An 18,539-nucleotide genomic window follows, 5' to 3' on the forward strand; every position below is an offset into this window, starting at 1 on the left:
ACTATAATAAAAGTTCTACAGTGTTATGAAATCTGGAAAACTATTAATGTGGGGATAATATACAATTTAACATATATATAAGGATTATTATTATTTTTCAGATAATGACAAAGATGTGTTTATGAGATAATAATGTTTATTGTGTATCTTCAGTAACTATTTTAAATTTAAAATGTTTTATTTCTAATATAGTAGATTAATAAAAATGTAAATTTCTTCAGGTTCAGTCCTCAGTGGCTGTAGGAACCCCAGATTATATCTCTCCTGAAATCCTTCAAGCCATGGAAGATGGAAAAGGCAGATATGGACCTGAATGTGACTGGTGGTCTTTGGGGGTCTGTATGTATGAAATGCTTTACGGAGAAACACCATTTTATGCAGAATCTCTGGTGGAGACATATGGAAAAATCATGAATCACAAAGTTAGTATATTTTACTTTTGTTCAAATTAATGTGGTAAATAACACATAAAATAATTTTTAAAGAGAAAATATTTTTCTAAAAACAGTGAACAATCACATGTCTATCCTAGTATGGGACACGACAAACATAAATAGTCAAAATCCATAAATTATTCATAAGTTGTTAGTTCTAATTTTCTTGTATTTTATTAGAGATGCTGCTAAGTAGGAAATTAAGTGGTCTCCCCAGTAGAATAACAAAGGTCATAAGTAGAGAATTTAGATCATTGCTTACTATAGTATATGTATAATCATGACTAGAATATGTGTAAAAAAATTTTCAACTTTAGTGGTAATAAGTGCAATACAAATTTAAAATAAGAATGAGATACTTTTTTTTCTTGTCAAATTAGCAAAGATCAAAAGAAAAATAGTACTCTGTACCATAAATAATGCAGTGAGATGGGCATTCTAAGACATTAATAGGAATATAAATTGGTGTAACCTTTCTGTTCAGGAAGTTTACAGTGTGCACCTAGAGCCTTAAAAAATGGTTAGAGGTTTTGATTGAGCAACTTCAGTCTAGGAATCTACCCTATGACATTTTCAGTAGAACAAAGATATATGTACAAGGATACCTATTCTAACATTATTTATGATCACAGAACACTAGAAGCAACACAGACACGCAACAAGAACAAATTAATGAAACTTTAATATATTTAGTACTAAGTGAAATAGACTGTTAATAATAATAAGAAGAAAGGTTTTATTAGCAGTCTTAGAAGATTGTGAGCAGTTGCAAAAACCTAGAATATGAATATCCTATAGAAGGGAATGATAATCTATTCTTTTTAATTTGTTCCAGTGAAGCAATTATGATTAGTTGCTTTACATATATAAAAAGCAGCTTTATAGGGTATGTTCTTCTTCCTGTTTGCAAAGATAATGTTTCATATAGTTATAAAGAGTTGAAAGACTGGAAATAGCAGCAGGGTTGTAAATAGCATGTACATTATTTGAATTAAAAAAATATTGTAGTATAACATGATATTTAACAGCACAGATTACAGCTTCAGTTCGAATTCTGGTTCTGCCACTTCCTAGATGTGTAATGTTGAGAAAGTTACTTGAATTCTGTGTCTTTATTTCTTCTATAATATTAGCATAGTAGGAGTACCCACCTAAAATGGTTGTTTTGAGGGTTAAATGAGTAACGTACTTTAAATAGTGTCAGATACACATTATGTCCTTTAAAAGTATTTATTATTAGTTAATCATTAGTATGTAACTTATATGACCATTATCAATCATCTATCTCGATTTAAATATTGAGTCAAATTCCACTACTTTTAAGTAATTTATCTTCATTCTGATAGCAGTTTAAGGTATTTAAGGTATAGTGTATTCTTTCTATAGCGCATGCATGATTGAGTCATATATGAAATTAAAAGTCCTAGAAAAATGATCTTCTGTCATTCATCACTGTATTCCTTTAGTATTAGTACTTTGCACCAACATGCAGTTATTAGATATATTTAAAAGAAAATGTATTTTTAAGAAAATAAATAAGGCAACCAACCTACTTAGTATGTTAAACACTGATTTATATTTTGTTTCTGTTTTTCTCTGTTTAGGAGAGGTTTCAGTTTCCAGCCCAAGTGACTGATGTGTCTGAAAATGCTAAGGATCTTATTCGAAGGCTCATTTGTAGCAGAGAACATCGACTTGGTCAAAATGGAATAGAAGACTTTAAGAAACACCCATTTTTCAGTGGAATTGATTGGGATAATATTCGGAACTGTGAAGCACCTTATATTCCAGAAGTTAGTAGCCCAACAGATACATCGAATTTTGATGTAGATGATGATTGTTTAAAAAATTCTGTAAGTATGACATAAGTATGACACTGTGAAGAAGTTCTATCCCTGTTTCTTTCTAATATGGTTATATAGTAATTTTTTGGTTTATAAGTATTTTGCTAGGATGGTTTTACAATGATCAGTTATCAGTCAGTGATCATGGCTTCCAGTGCTTATTCTGTCACAAATCAAATTAAGAAGAAAGTTAACTGAGGTGAACATAGTTATTTGTGACTGAGAACAAAATTAAAATTCAAAGTTTTACCTCTCAGATAAGTTATGCCATTAAGCTTCATAAGAGAACGAATTAGATACTTAAAAAAGCAGATTTTATGATTGCAAAGTGAAGAGGTTGGCAAATTTCTCCCTAAAACCATAAAACTGGACAAAATTATTAAAATCAACCATGTCAGGGCCTGATACAACAATTGAAGAGAAATAAATTGAGAAGCATTTATTTGTGAAAAACTGCTGAACTTTAGTTAAAGTCACATATACCACACATGTCCATCCCCACTACTGACTTGGTCTGGGACAGTAGTACTAGTAGCATGGAACTGGATAGAAAAATCAGCAGCTTTGCTGATACAGAGGGCAGATTCCGGGACTAAATACCCAAGCCCAGTGTGTTGCTGCTAACAATAGCAAACTTGGTAGGAAATCAATAGGGAAAATAGTCCACAGACGTGGTATAGCTCTGAGGTATAGCCCTGCCTGAGGTGAATAGCAGACCTCAAGCCAATTATTTGGCCAGTCCACTAGCCAAATAATTCAACCATTCTTAGCTTGTGAGCCATGCCAAAACAGGCCAGCATACTATATTTGACCTCTGCTATAACCCTTTAGGTTATATGAGATTAAAATTTAGGAAAATAAGAACTTAAAATTTTTATGTTTTTTGCCTTTTTAGCCTTCTTTTTTTTGAGACAGAGTCTCACTCTGTCTCCCAGGCTGGAGTGCAGTGGCACAATCTCGGCTCACTGCAAGCTCCGCCTTCCGGATTCACGCCATTCTCCTGCCTCAGCCTCCTGAGTAGCTGGAACTGTAGGCGTGTGCCACCACACCTGGCTAACTTTTATGTTTTTAGTAGAGACGGGGTTTCACCGTGTTGGCCAGAATGGTCTCTATCTCCTGACCTCATGATCCGCCCTCCTCAGCCTCCCAAAGTGCTGGGATTATAGTCATGAGCCACTGCTCCCGGCCCCTTTTCAGCCTTCTTAATTTGAGCTTTTATTTTTATTCAGTTATTTACTATGGCTTTAATTCTGTACTAAAAACTTTTATGTTAATGTTATATGACTTAACAGAATATTTTTAGTTTTTGTGGGTACATAATAGGTACACGTTATATTACTTTTCACTGAAACAGTGAATACTATTTCAATACAATAAGCTGTGATCACTGTTTGATAACTGATAATTGTAAAACCATCCTAGTACTATATTCAAGGCAGATAAAAATTTCTCATACTTCCCTGTCTAAACTTCACAAAGAATAATTAAATGGACTTCTCTTACCAGTTTTTTATAAATAGAATTATATTTACTGTTAACAAAGTGTGAATCATTCCAAATTAAATACATAGTACAGTTGATCCTAATTATTCATGGTGGTTATGTTCTATATAGTTGCCTTGAACACTATTAGCTAATATTGAACCATTGCTCTGAGGGAAATACAGGGTTGGGTTTCTGTGAGCCTCTGATCAACTGATCAATATATAGTCTTGTTTTATGTGTGCTTCTCTTTAAAAAGACACTTTATATAACATATATTATTGATTCATTAACACTGAACTCACCATTGAACTCACCACCAGCAGCACTGTAACTCGTGCCTGAATGAAGCTTTTCTAGCACATTATTTTCTCCATAAAGGCACATCACTGTCCTCTTGCGCTAGGAACACTAGACAGCGCTTCAGCACTATGCTTGGGAGCGTTTGCAAGCAGTGAATCACATATAGAGGGCCCAAAAATGTGAAATGCGTGACACCAAAGAGACCCTGTAAAGGACACTTGTTTATAATGAGAGCTTAAATGAGAAGGCAGAGCCTCTCCTGTTCAACCTCAGCTGGTAATGTGAGCATAGGACATCTCAAATTTTTCTCTGCTCTGCACGTGTCTACAAATGATCATAAAATTACCACAAGTATTGATTTGGGGTTTACAAATAAATATTAGCTTGTACACAAATTTGCAAATACAGAATACATGAATAATAATGACTGTATTCTCAATATCAGACTTTCAATCTTCATTTTACTTTAATTAGAATTTTAGAGTAGCAGTGTTCATGGTCTAAATTTTATATCACTAAACAACTATACCAAACTTACCAGTGTTTTAAAATTGAACAGTCAAAATTTTTTTTAAATATTTCTTTTTGGTGTTTTATATTTATAGCCAAGCCTACAGATCATATAACTACCTATTTCTTACCAGATGTTTTTTCCTCCTTTAGGAAACGATGCCCCCACCAACACATACTGCATTTTCTGGCCACCATCTGCCATTTGTTGGTTTTACATATACTAGTAGCTGGTAAGTTTGAAAAGTTAACATAGTTTGGGCCAAGTGCAGTGGCTCACGCCTGTAATCCCAACACTTTGGGAGGCCAAGGCAGGTGGATCATGAGGTCAGGAGATTGAGACCAGCCTGGCCAATATGTTGAAACCCCATCTCTACTCAAAATACAAAAATTAGGTGGGCATGGTGGTGGGTGCCTGTATTCCCAGCTACTCGGGAGGCCGAGGCAGGAGAATCACTTGAACCCAGGAGGCGGGGGTTGCAGTGAGCCGAGACTGCGCCATTGCAGTGCAGCCTGGGTGATAGAGCGAGACTCTGTCTTAAAAAAAAAAAAGTTAACATAGTTTGGACAATTTAAAGCAAATTAAATTGAATTGAGGTTCGTAAAAAATGTATGAGAAAACTTTGTAAATTAAAACTTTTTAAAAAATAGAATGAGCCTACTGCTGGAAATAGAAAGTTAAGCATTACAAAATGAATAGAACACATGAAAATCTTAACTCGTTTTGGAGGGGAAAGAATGGAACAGAGCTCGGAATCTAATCCTTAGCAACGAAGCAGTAATTAGAAGAGTTTCATTCTCTAGATGTCAAGCAGCAGAACTTTCAACCTATTAATTCTACCGTTCTTTCACTGACCCTCACTTCACTTGTATTCCGTTTCCCCCTTACCCTGTTTAAATTCCATTGAGAATGATTATAGTCACTCCTTGTATGCCGTTTCAGTTCCTTTGACTCTCTCTCATTCTGTGATACTTCCCCCTTACCCTGTTTAAATTCCATTGAGAATGATTATAGTCACTCCTTGTATGCCGTTTCAGTTCCTTTGACTCTCTCTCATTCTGTGATACTTGTTTTGCTAAGTGAACATTAACTATTACAATTTTATTCTCTACCTGTACAGTTGCAAATGACTAGAAAAAATAGCTGACTATTCTTACTGGTCTACTTTAAATTCATGATTACCAACCTCAAGTCCCCCTTGTCTGACAAATATACCGTATTACCCTAGTGTATTCACTCTTCCACTCACCTAGTAACTATTTTTTACTTTCTTTCTTTTTTTTTCTTTTTTTTTTTTTTTTTTAAGAGATGGGGTCTTGTTCTGGGCAGCAGAAGGGCTGGAATGCAGTGGTGCAGTCCTAGCTCACTATAGCCTCAAACTCCTGGGCACCAAAGATCCCCCTGCCTCAGCCTCCTGAGTAGCTGGGACAATAGGCACAAGCCGCCATGCCCAGCTAATTTTTAAAACGATTTAGAAATGGAGTCTTGCTGTGCTGTCTAGGCTGGAGTGCAGTGGCACAGTCATAGATCACTACAGCCTCCTACTCCTCAAGCCATCCTCTGGCCTTAACCTCCCCTGTTTCTGGGATTACAGATGTGAGCCACTGCATCTGGCCTATTTCTTTCTACTTGAGTTTGAAACCTCTGTCATCCTCTGTCATCCTCACTTTCAGCTGATAATCTTGCATCCCCTTTCACTGAAAGGATTGAGGCAAACCGCAGACAACTTCCACAAGCTCCAGTTACCATATTTACCGCCTACTTACTGTTGGACCCAAATTCTCCGTTCTTTTCATGGATGAACTGTGCAAGCCTCTAGTAAGGCCAGTCTCTTCCATCCCTTCCTGGCTAGTCTAGTGCATATTTTGCTTTTATGTCATAAATTTTTTTCTTCTTGTGTCATCTGCATCATCAGATCATTTCTATCAGCTTACAAATGTCAGTTCTCCATCTTAATGCAAAATATAAAATCTGGATTCCTCTTCCTTTACCTCTTATCAACCATGTCTCTGCTTTGCATTATAGAAAAATCACTTCAACTGTTGACTATATTTTGTTTATTTTTCTCATACTGTTGTTTCTTGAATCCATTCCAGTCAGGTGTGTGCCCCCATCAGTTCGTGCAAACTACTTTTATCGATGTCACTGTTGACCAACATGTTGCTAAATCTAATGATCACTTCTCAGTCCTAGTCTTACTTATTTGCTTAGTCTCATCTTATTTGCCACAGCTCCATACTTTTAAAATACCACCTTCTCCTATCTTCTAGGGCACTTGACTGAGTTTCTTTCACCTTGCTGGTCATTCCTTCTCAGTCTCCATACCTGATCCCTCCTGACTTCCCTGACTTGTGAATATCAGAGTGTCCTATGGCTCAGTCTTTGGATTTCTCTTTTCCATCTAAACTCTCTAGTGTTCTCCCAAAGATTTGCTGATGACTCCTAAATGTGCATCTCCAACTGAGACCTCTCCTCTCGTCTACTTAAAAATCTGTCTTAACCACCCACTTACTATGTAAATAACTTTTTTTTAGTTCTCTGATCCTGTTCAGGTGATCCTCTTAAAAGATAATCAGAACATGTCACTCCCCTGTTCAGAACCAGTCCACCCATCCCCGACTCCAGTGGCTTCATATCTTAACTCCAAATCAAACTTCTTACAAGGCCCTACATGACTGCCTTACTTTTATCTTTCTGAGTTTATTTTTCCTTGTTTACTCGACTCCATGCACACAGGCCTCCTTTCTGGCCTGTGAACATGCCAGACATACTCTTGTCTCGGGGCTTTAGTACTCCTGTTTCATCTGCTTGGAACATTCTTTCTTTTGATATTCCCTTAAGTGGTCCCCTCACCCTTACTTGGCTTTTTCCACAGTTACTTTAGCAGTGACAGCTTTCCTGACTACTTTATCTAAATTTTTATCTCCTCCCCTTCAATACTTTATTTCTCCCTTTCCTGCTTTGTGTTTTCTCCTTAGCATTTTAACATTTTCTAATGTAATGAATATCTCCATTATTTTCTTTATTTCTGTCTCAGTCACTGGAATATAAGCTCTACATGGGCAAGGATTTTTGTCTGTTTTGTTCACCACCAAATGTCCAGCAGTTTCAGCATTTTTATTTAAATTGTATTGAATTAAAGACAGAAACTTGCTTTTGAATTTCAAATTCTAGTAAAGAGGGCCGTGGCTGGTGCTTTTGACTACTGCTGTTTCACCTAGGTAGTCAAATTGTTTTAAACTACCAGTAACCCTTCCCCAAACTTCATTTTATAATTTGTGGGGTTTTTAAAATCAAAAGAATTTGGGTGGATTTTAAGTTTTCATTTTTTAAAATGCTTCTAAAAACAGTTTATGATGATTTTGCAAACAAATTTTTATAATTATTCCAGCTGGCTAACTGCAAGATATTCAGATCTGTGTTTTAAATGAGCAATTTAAAAATGTTTTTGCCATAAGGGTGGAGTCAGTTAAAAACAATTTTTAAAAAATGTTAACGTTTTTCTTCAAACTTTTTATCACAGTATGAACCTACATTTTTTTTTTTCTTTTCTTCAGTGTACTTTCTGATCGGAGCTGTTTAAGAGTTACGGCTGGTCCCACCTCACTGGATCTTGATGTTAATGTTCAGAGGACTCTAGACAACAACTTAGCAACTGAAGCTTATGAAAGAAGAATTAAGCGCCTTGAGCAAGAAAAACTTGAACTCAGTAGAAAACTTCAAGGTAAATGTATTTTAAATATATTTTCACTTTTTGAATTGTACTGACAGTGTTATGAGCTGTTTATTATAAGTGGTTGTTTTATCTTTGAAAAAAATTATTAAGTGGTGAAAAATCAAGTTGTAGAGATGTATGCAGAATGCAGCATAATACCATTTATGTAAAATCACACAATTAATAGTAAACAACAACAAAATAGCTTTGGTCTCCTGTGGGTACATATTTATGTTTATAAAGAAGTGTGGGAATACCTTTGGGGATGCGGAAATGGGACCCTCCTCACTTCGTTATAGCACTTTAATGACTTTTCCTATCTTATTTGCTCAATCTTTAAGAGCTCTGGCTCCTTTCACACTGTCGTTCTCTGCAGCATTGCTTCTGCTGTATTTGGTGATTTTAAAATGCACATACACATAAACTTTTTAAGATTCTGAGTGAGTTTCTTGATTCTTCACCTTCAGTGATTGTTTTCTCCACCTCGTTTCATCCAGTCCGTCATATGATAATAAGATATGTCTTAAGATTACAATATCTAAAACTCTTCATTAATCGCAGTTTCCAGCAAATCTTTTATAATCTCCTGGTCACAATTTTTAGTGCTCTCTCTCTGACCCCTTAACTCCAGTATTTCTTCACTGCCACCGTTACCTACAAGTCTATCACCATTTAACTCTGCTATTTATACCCTCATTTTTCATTCTCTGGTCAGCCATAATCATACCCTGGCATATACCTTCAAATCTATTGTTCCTCTTTCTCTTTGTCAAATACCTTTCGCAGAACCCCAACCGTGTTTGAATACAACTTTGTATCTTCAACTATCCAGCTGAAGACAGCTTACTTAAAACACCCACAACGTGCTGACTAATATTAATTCAGATTGACAGACACTCACCTCAGGTCAGCTCTTCATGCTGCCCAGCAGTCCTACTTTACTCCCCTAGTCTATTTCCCTATCCTGTGTTGTAAAATCCAGTGATCATTTCTGTCTTCACCTTTTAACTTATCAGCAATATTTGACCCTATGGACCTTTTATTCCTCCTGATAACACTCTCTTTTTTTTTGGCTTCTGGGGCACTTTATCTCCTGGTTTTCTTTTTCCTCATAAACCTGTCCTTCCCAGTCTCCTTTGCTAAGTTTTCCTTAACTCTTTGACCTTTGAATGTTAGAATATTCTCTAGTTGAAGCAAGTCTCTAATTGAGTGAGGCCTTCAATGAAGGTTTTCCTGACCATCCTATTTATAATTTAATCATATATATATCTCCAGTACTACTGTCTCCTTTTTCTGCTTTTTTCTCTAAAGTAAAGGATGTAACATATTATATATTTTACTTACATATTTTGTGAATGAAGGAATGTATTTATGGACAAATAATCAGGAACTTGTAACTAATCAAAGTTTTACAATCACAAAACTTTACTATCATACTTTTAGAGGCCCAGTAGAGAAAAAGGCTGTGTAGACATCAATAGAATGGACTATTTTCTGTTTTTCCATAAGTTGTTAAGATCTCTGCATATGAGTTACTTCCCTTTTGTGACTGAAATTTTTGTTTTTTTTTATGTGGTGATACACATATAGCAAAGTGTGCAAGCATTCTACTTTTAAGTATAAGCCTAATAAATATTTGTAAATGTATACACTGATGTAACCTTCACCCATATTCATGTGTAGAATATGTCCAGCATAGGGTAAAGTCCTCACATGTCCCTTCCCAGTTTGTAACCTACCACTATGAAATAAACATCATCCTAATTTCTTTCACCATTAATGAATTTTTACCTGTTTTTGAACTTCATACAAATGGTATCATACAGTATATTCTCTTTTGTGTATGGTGTCTTTCACTTGTTGTTTTTTGAAATTCACCCATGTTTTGTATATATCAGCAGTTTGCTCTTTTTTTTTTTTTTTTTTTTGTACTGCTGTTTAGTATTTCATTGTATATCAGCACTAAAAATTACCCAGTCTGTTGTTGGTAAATATTTGGGTTATTTCCAGATGTTGACTACTATGAGTAAAGTTCCTGCAAATATACTTATATATTTTGGTGGTCCTATGTACTATTTCTCTCAGATACATACCTGGGAGTACAATTTCTGGGCCATATAGTAGAGGATTTTCAGCTTTAGAAGATATTTTCAAAGAGTTTTCTAAAGTGACTATACCAATATATAGTTCTACTAATAATGTATGAGTTCTACTTTCTTCAGCTCCCTGCCAGAACTTGATATTGTCAGTGTTTTTCACTTGTAGCCATTCTGGTAGAAGTATAGTGATGTCCTGCTGTGATTTTAATTTGCATTTCCCTGATGAATAATGAGGTTGAATATCTTTTCATATATTTACTATCCATTTGGATATCTAGTCTTGTGAAGTTTTGATTCGAGGTTCTTGCCCATTTTTCTATTAGGTCTTTATATATCTTTTTCTTAATAATTTGTATGTTACTACTTCACAAACAACGTAGAAACCTTTAGACAGCTCCTTGTATGACTGTTGTTACATAGTTTACCTTAATCTGTGTTATAAATCTTTTAATACACTTTTACTCGATTGTTGCTTTATGTTTTCTTTACTCATTAATTTTAAATATCTTTTTATTTACCCATATATTTACCCTTTTGGTGCTTTTTATTTCTCCCTAGTGATCCATGTTTCTATCTGGAATCATTTTTCTTTAGCCTAAAAAACTTCCTTTATTGTTTTCTTGTAATGTGAGTGTGTTGTGACAAATTCTTGATAGGATTTTGTTGATCCGAAAATGTCTTTATTTTTACCTTCATTTTTGAAGAATACTTGTGCTGGGTTAGAATTCTAGCTTGGCAGCTTTTTCTTTCAGAGCTCTACATGTATTATTTCATTGTTTTCTATAATAACTTCCATAATATTTCTTGAGAAGCCAGCTGTTAATCTTAAGCTCTTGAATGTAATGTATATGTTTTCCCTTCTGGCTGCTTTCAGGATTATGTCCTTAACTTCAGTTTCAAATAGTTGGACTGTGATTCACGTACGTGTCGCTTTCTTTATATGAACAGAAAATCCTGGTCGAGATTCACTGAGCTTTTGCAATCTTGTTTGATGTCTTTTATCAGTTTTGCAAAATTCTAAGCCATAATCTCTGTAGATATTATTTTGCCTCATGCACTTTCTTCTCTCCTTCTGGGACTGTAATTGCGTATATGTTAGATGGTATCTCACATTTCCTTTATGCTCTGTTCTGTTCCTTCCATTCTTTCTGTTTTTTGTGTGCTTCATTAAGATATTTTCTATCGATCTGCCTTCAGGTTCACTAGTTCTGGCTTCTGCTTTATCCATTTTGCTGTTAAGTCCATCTAATTAGTCTTAATTTCAGATATTGTCTTTTTTAGTTAAGGATTATTCATTTGATTCTCTCAGTTTTCAGTTTTCTGTTGAAATTTCCCCATATTTTTGTGTATTTTTTTCTCTATTTTCTTTAACATTTTAATATTTTGAGGTCCTTACCTGTTACTTTCAACAACTGAATCATCTGTGAGCCTGCCTTTCTGTTTTTTTCTTTCATTTATCATGCTTTTCTGCTTTTCCAAATGTCTCCATGTGAAAGATGTCATGAATAAAAATAACATAGAGAAGGAAGTTTTATTATTTTTGCCCCAGAGAGGTTTCTCCCTTTTCATTCCATCAAGAATTGAGCTTGGACAAGACTAAATTGCATTTTTTTTTTGGGTGGCGGGGGGGGGACAGAGTCTCGCTCTGTCGCCCAGGCCTGGAGTGCAGTGGTGTGATCTTGGTTCACTGCAACCTCCGCCTCCCAGGTTCAAGCGATTCTCCTGCCTCAGCCTCCTGAGTAACTGGGACTACAGGCGCGTGCCACCATGCCTGGCTAATTTTTTGTATTTTTAGTAGAGACGAGGTTTCACTGTGTAAGCCAGGATAGTCTTGATCTCCTGACCTCGTGATCCACCCGCCTCAGCCTCCCTAAGTGCTGGGATTACAGGCATGAGCCAGCGTGCCTGCCCCTAAATTGCATTTTAAATTAGACTCAACCCTACCTTTGATTTCAAATGCCCAGAAGCGGGAGCTGGATAGAGCCTAGTTGGGCCTCTTTCTCCTTCACTTCCTAAACTATGGGAGATTTATTCTGCTCTTCAGCCTTCTGCCCTATACCATTTCCAAATTTGGTGTCTTGATGAAGAGACTGGCCATGTATTTGAAGCAGATTCTCTTCCTCAAGCAGCTCTTTGTCTCTGAAATAATTCTATACTATCGGAGATTTCTGTCTGACTTTTCAAAGCTCCCTAACTTCCCATGCAGCCCCCAAGTACAACAATTAAAATCTACCATGGGAATAAAAGCACCATATGCTTAGGGACTTTGAGATTTCCAAATTGTTGCAGCATCCCCACACATCTCCAGAAGCTTCAGTGGTTTTTCTTTCCAGCATGTTATCTCTCAATTTAAAGGCCAGGCTTGACCTGAGTACACTCACAGAAATGGATAAGGCTTCCAGGTAAGAAGCAGTTGTAATAGCCTCTTCACCTCAGAAGGCCTCACTTCCCTGGCTCACTTTCCCAACTCCGACTGGAAAAGCAAAGAGAACTAAGTAAAATAAACCAAAGATTTTTTAAAAATAAGATTTTTTCAAATTATGTATTGAATTTTTACTTTTTACAGCAGGAGAAACCAAAGCAGTGACCTGTTGCTTCCTAGTCCATCCCCTTATGACTAAGAATTTCCTATATTTTGGATTTTTTTTTAATGTTTTGAATTCTTTAATTTGTTCTTAGTATTTTTACATGTGTAGTATCGTTTGCGCAGAGCAAAGTGAACAAAAATGTAAGATCATTGCCTTTTGGTATGAATACTTGTTTCATAGCAGTGACATAGATTAACATTTAAACTGGTTCATTCATTTATTAGCTATTTATTGAGTATCAAACAGCCCAGGAACTGTACTGCACATGACTAGGAATGTAATAAAAAACAGATAAAGACAAAGATACCTCCCCTTGTTATGTTTGCATTCTGCTTTGAGGAGACAGACAATAAATCACATACAAAGTAGGGTCATCCACTGAGAGTTAGGAAGGTAGAGGAGATATTAGACATTTGACAAGAAAAAGAGAAAATGTGAAATGGTCAGTATGGAGACGAAAAGAGTAAATGAGCTAGGAAAATAGTTTAGGATCGCCAGATATTTCCAAGTTATTTAAGTTTAGTAATCATGAGTTTTAAATGACTGTGTATTTTTTTCAGCCATTTTCAGCTACTAGTGTAAAATCATACAGTAGGAGGAGAGTAGAAATTAGCCAAGATAGAGGGCCTTCTAGAATAAATACAATGGAGGAGAGAAGGGTAAAGAAATTGAAGGTATTTGCAAAACAGTGATGGACCAAAGAATCTAACCAGGGTAAGTAAGGAAGTAAAGAGGAAAAAAATGGAAAATGTTAGGAACACATTGATTGGCATTTCTGGTTGGAATGAAGAATTGTTGAAGTGGTCCCTAGAGTAGTAAGCTGTACAGATAAGAGAGATGATTTTGGAGGCCATGCAGTTATTGATAATGACAAAGTGTGTAGTAGAATTTCTTAATTGGTGAACCACAAGCATTTGGGGTGAGGTAATTTTTTCACATGAGAGAGAGTTTCACACTCTGAGATACTGAACATTCTGAGTTTCCAGATGTTAAATGCTTGTAGCAGTCTCCTCATGTGCTGTGTCAGCAACTGACTCCCCTTCTCCTGTCCTCTTCACATAAAGTGATGGTACCACCCGCAGTAGAGAACCACTAGTTTAGGATGTGGCCAGTTAATCTGATGGTTATGCTGGAGAGAAGTCTATCAGCTAGATTGTTTTGGGCTGCAGATGTGAGAATTCTTAAATAATATGGATTTATTTTCTCACTTAAGAAGTTAGAAGTAAATGGTTTCAGTGCCAATTTTAGGGTAGCTTCTCTGTTAATTTCTTGGCTTTCCTTACATGATTCCACAATATTGTAAGTCTCAACTTTCAGATGTAAACTTTGGAAGGTAAGACCTCACTTCATACACCAGATTCAGTTCTTCATATATCATCTGACAGACATACCAGGCATTTCATTTATCACATGGCGATGTTCCCTGCTAGGACAAAAAGGAGCTAAGTAGGTTCATTGGCAGAGTACACCAAGAATTCCATCTTCATATCTGCACATATCCAGAGACCCAGAAAGTGGAAAGATTCATTTAGTTTCATACATCTTTCATTTAATGGGAGATTAAAACCTCTCCCTGAAGCCCCCTAGTGGACTTCTCAAGGTACCATTTAAGTTCTAACTAGGTCACATGCCTAATTCTTGACCAACACTTGCAATATAGAATGGAATTATTATGATTAATTTAAACCAGCCAGTTTTGACTGGGCCCACCTTACCTATGCACACTGTAGCCTGATAATTGAATTTGGTTCACAAGGAAGAAGAGATGAATAGATGTCGGGTAAAAACCAGCAGTATCTGCCATAGGGGATTTATGTGCCTCAGAAGTCAGTGTTAGATGGATTATCTATTTTGATGTTAAAGTTACTAAGAATGGTAAGAAGAGTAGTAATGGAAAGAACAGCAGAGAACAACATGTAAAATCCTTATTTAAAAAAGAGTAAGATAGGGAAGACAAGTGGATAACCACATAAGCAGGAAATGGTCATTTCAGTAGACCTAGGAATTTTGAGGAGAGAGGTGGCAGTAATGAGCAAGGATGCCTGCCCCACCTTCATACCTGTGGTAGGTGGGGTACAGGAGGAAAAGTAGCTCCTGTTAATGTCCATTCGGTATTCTTTGGTCTTTTGTTTGTTTGTTTTTTTGAGACAGAGTCTCGATCTATTACCCAGGCTGGGTGTAGTGGCATGATCTCAGCTCACTGCAACCTCTGCCTCCCAGGTTCAAGTGTTTCTCCTGCCTCAGCCTCCCAAGTAGCTGGTATTACAGGCATGCACCACCATGCCTGGCTAATTTTTGTATTTTTAGTAGAGACAGGGTTCACCATGTTGGCCAGGCTGATCTCAAACTCCTGACCTCAGGTGATTCACCTGCCTTGGCCTCCCAAAGCGCTGGGATTACAGGCATGAGCCACCGCACCTACACCTCCCCTGCATTGGGTATTTTTATGTCTCCCTATTTTCTACCCCCAATTTAGATGTCTTAAAAAAATAAAAACAATGGACGTTCTTTTCAAAATAATAAATACAGAAAGGACCAGTTTTTAGCATGTTTTGAACCCAAAGAGAAAGAAATGTATAAGAAATACTTATAGGATGCAGAAAATCAAGATCAGATGCACAATCTAGTATATCTTATACCTTTAATTCAAATTAACATATTTATTGACTGCCAAACATATAGGGATTATGGTTTACACACACACACGTACATATGCACACACAAAGTAATCAGTAATGATTTGCACTAACTCATAAAGAATTATGGTAAGGGACAGACTTATTATGTAAGAATCCCTCCATAAATAGCAGAATACCTATTTTAGAACAAAGGGCAATTTCATTTCTGATGTAAAATGGTAAAAAATGTTTTCTTTGTTCCATGTCTTTTGATGATATCTGGCAATAAGCCTCAATAGAGTTACTGTTTTTTTAAAAACCTTGTATTTTCTAATTAGGACTGCAAGATAAATTAATATTTTCTATTTTAACTAAATATTTTAGCTAAATTGTTGAGCCATAGTTACCTGTAGCTGGGCTTCAACTTTCAGACATAAAATTTGGAAGGCCGGCACTTCTGCATATGTATATTAACATGCCTAACCCTCCGTTTGTAAACCAGATTCAGTTCTTCGTATAGCATCTGACTGACATACCAGGCTTTTGAGTTATCACATGGCGATGTTCCTACTAGGAGAAAAAGGGAGCTATGTAGTTGATTCATTGGCAGAGTACACCAACAGTATTTAAAACCAAAAATTATTAAAAGGTGGATTCTTTCATGTATATATATATATATATGCAGCGGATTTTTTTTTTTTTTTTTTTTTTTTTTTTTTTGAGATGGAGTCTCACTTTGTCTCCCAGGCTGGAGTACAGTGCCGTGATCACGGCTCACTACCACCTCAGCCTCCCGGGCTCAAGCAGTTCTCCCATCTGAGCCTCCTGAGTAGCGGGACTTCAGGCATGTGCCACCATGCTCTGCCAATTTTTATATCTTTTGTAGAGAAAAGGTGTCATTCTGTTGCCCAGGCTGGTCTCATACTCCTGGACTCAAGTGATCCTCCCACTTTGGCCTCCCAAAGTGCTGGGATTACAGGCATGAACTACCATGCCCGGCCTGATTTTTTATGACTTAATTTTTGAGTATTCACATGCTTTTTGTCAGTGAGTAGATGTTTTGTTCTATAAAATTGTATAAGAATTTCTCTCCAAAAAAAATAATGTATTAGTTTTAAGAATTTAGAGTATGGTGATATTTTTATTTCTTTTATTCTTTTTTTTTAAAGAGTCAACACAGACTGTCCAAGCTCTGCAGTATTCAACTGCTGATGGTCCACTAACAGCAAGCAAAGATTTAGAAATAAAAAACTTAAAAGAAGAAATTGAAAAACTAAGGAAACAAGTAACAGGTAAATATCTGTGATTCACTGTTAATTCAATTTAGGAAATGTTTAAAAAATGGTTTATTCACACAAAAAACATCTATTGAGAACCTGTCTGTGTTATGTGATGTGAGTTGCATGCTAGTCAGGGAAGGGCAAATAAGAATGGGTTCTGCTCTCAAGGAGTTCACATTTTGGTCTGGGAAACAGATAAACAGTTATTGCAATACATATGAAAAGGCTATCAGGAAAAATAAATGGAGGTACGTGGAGAGTGCATAGGAGGATCACCTAACACAGACTTACGTGAACAAGGATGGCTTTTTTGGAAGGCCTATTCATTTTGGAATTTGTCTGGCAAAGCATATTTGTGAGGAGAGGAAAAGGTGAGTTAGGAGTGAGGAAGGACACTAGAGACAAGCAGAGTGCATGTATACAGGCATCAAGAAAATGTATTTTCTTTGTTAATGCAATTATTTTTTCAGTGTATTACTGAGATTAAAACTAAATTTGACAAGTGTTCGTATACCTATTATTCATTTATTGCATTTTTTCAGTAAATATATTGAGCACCTACTATGTAGCAGGTGTTGTTTTAGGCTCTTGGGATTCAACATTAAGCAAAACAGACTAAACAAAAAATCTTTGCTTCGGCCTGGGTAAAGGACAGAAAACAGAAACCAGTAAATATATAACTTTGTAAATGATACAATATGTTGGAAGGTAATAAGTGCTTTAAAAATAAGAATAGAATAAGGAGAATTAGTCAGATGTGCAGAATAAGGAGTTTTATCATTTTAAGTATAGTGCTCCAGGGCTAGGCCTGACTGAGAAGGTGACATGTTAGCAAAAATTTAAAGAAGGCAAGGGGGTTAGCCATACAGTTATCTGCAAAATATGTATTCCAGGCAGAAGGACTAGCCGGTGCAAAGACTCTAAAATCAAATGTGCCCCAGGTGTTCAAGTAAAACAGAGAGTACTGGATGGCTAGAGCAGAATGAGCAGGCAGGGAGAATGGAAGGAAATGAGAACTAAAGGGGTGAAATGGGCTTGTTGCCTGATCAGTAGAGCCTTACTGATTGTTGTAAGGTCTTTGGTTTTTACTCAGAATGAAATGGCAGTTTTTTGCAGGGTTTAGAGGCATTACATGATCTGAATAAGCAGAGGGATAGGAAGAGAGAGCAGAAGGTACTATTTTAACGAGAATGGTGAGGCCTCTCCAGAAAGGCAGTTTTAAGCAAAAATAAGTGAAAGAGAAGAAATAATCGAATGTAGCATCTTTTATAAAAATGACTATTTAAAGTGCCATATTAATACTTTGTTTATATTAAATATATGGAGATCTTAATTTTGAGCATAATTTATGAATGCTATTTTGTGTTTTTAAGAGGCTCTCCTCCTAAGAAATATCTATATATCTAATCTCTGTTACTTTATCTTTCCAAAAGTAAGTTATTATAGATTGGGAACATGATAAGTGAATCACGGAGTTTGCTTTGGTACCAACAATAACATTAAGAGTGCCATTGAATGTCTATGTTAGAGTTGTATGACACTAAAAAAGCAGTAAAACAGAAGACCAGCTAGAATGGTCAGTGATTTGTCTTCAGAGAAGCGATAGCGATTTGGAAAACTTATTCATAAGCCTATCTCTTCTCTTTTTAATAGTAGAATGTGGCT

At 36.1% G+C, this 18,539-nt stretch overlaps 1 protein-coding gene across 16 annotated transcripts in view; it reads left to right on the top strand.

Moving 5' to 3' along the window:
• The window catches only part of CDC42BPA (CDC42 binding protein kinase alpha), a 331,875-nt gene that overhangs the window by 167,598 nt on the left and 145,738 nt on the right, over positions 1 to 18,539 (top strand). For all 16 annotated transcript variants that reach the window (XM_054519311.2, XM_054519266.2, XM_024248084.3 and 13 more), the window contains 5 exons: positions 222 to 422; positions 2,039 to 2,287; positions 4,727 to 4,806; positions 8,132 to 8,298; positions 16,764 to 16,886. In XM_054519311.2, coding sequence (XP_054375286.1) covers positions 222 to 422; positions 2,039 to 2,287; positions 4,727 to 4,806; positions 8,132 to 8,298; positions 16,764 to 16,886 — 820 coding nt within the window. The remainder of the gene's footprint in view (positions 1 to 221; positions 423 to 2,038; positions 2,288 to 4,726; positions 4,807 to 8,131; positions 8,299 to 16,763; positions 16,887 to 18,539) is intronic.

This window comes from Pongo abelii, chromosome 1 (assembly GCF_028885655.2).
Source record: "Pongo abelii isolate AG06213 chromosome 1, NHGRI_mPonAbe1-v2.0_pri, whole genome shotgun sequence".
Lineage (NCBI taxonomy): Eukaryota > Metazoa > Chordata > Mammalia > Primates > Hominidae > Pongo > Pongo abelii.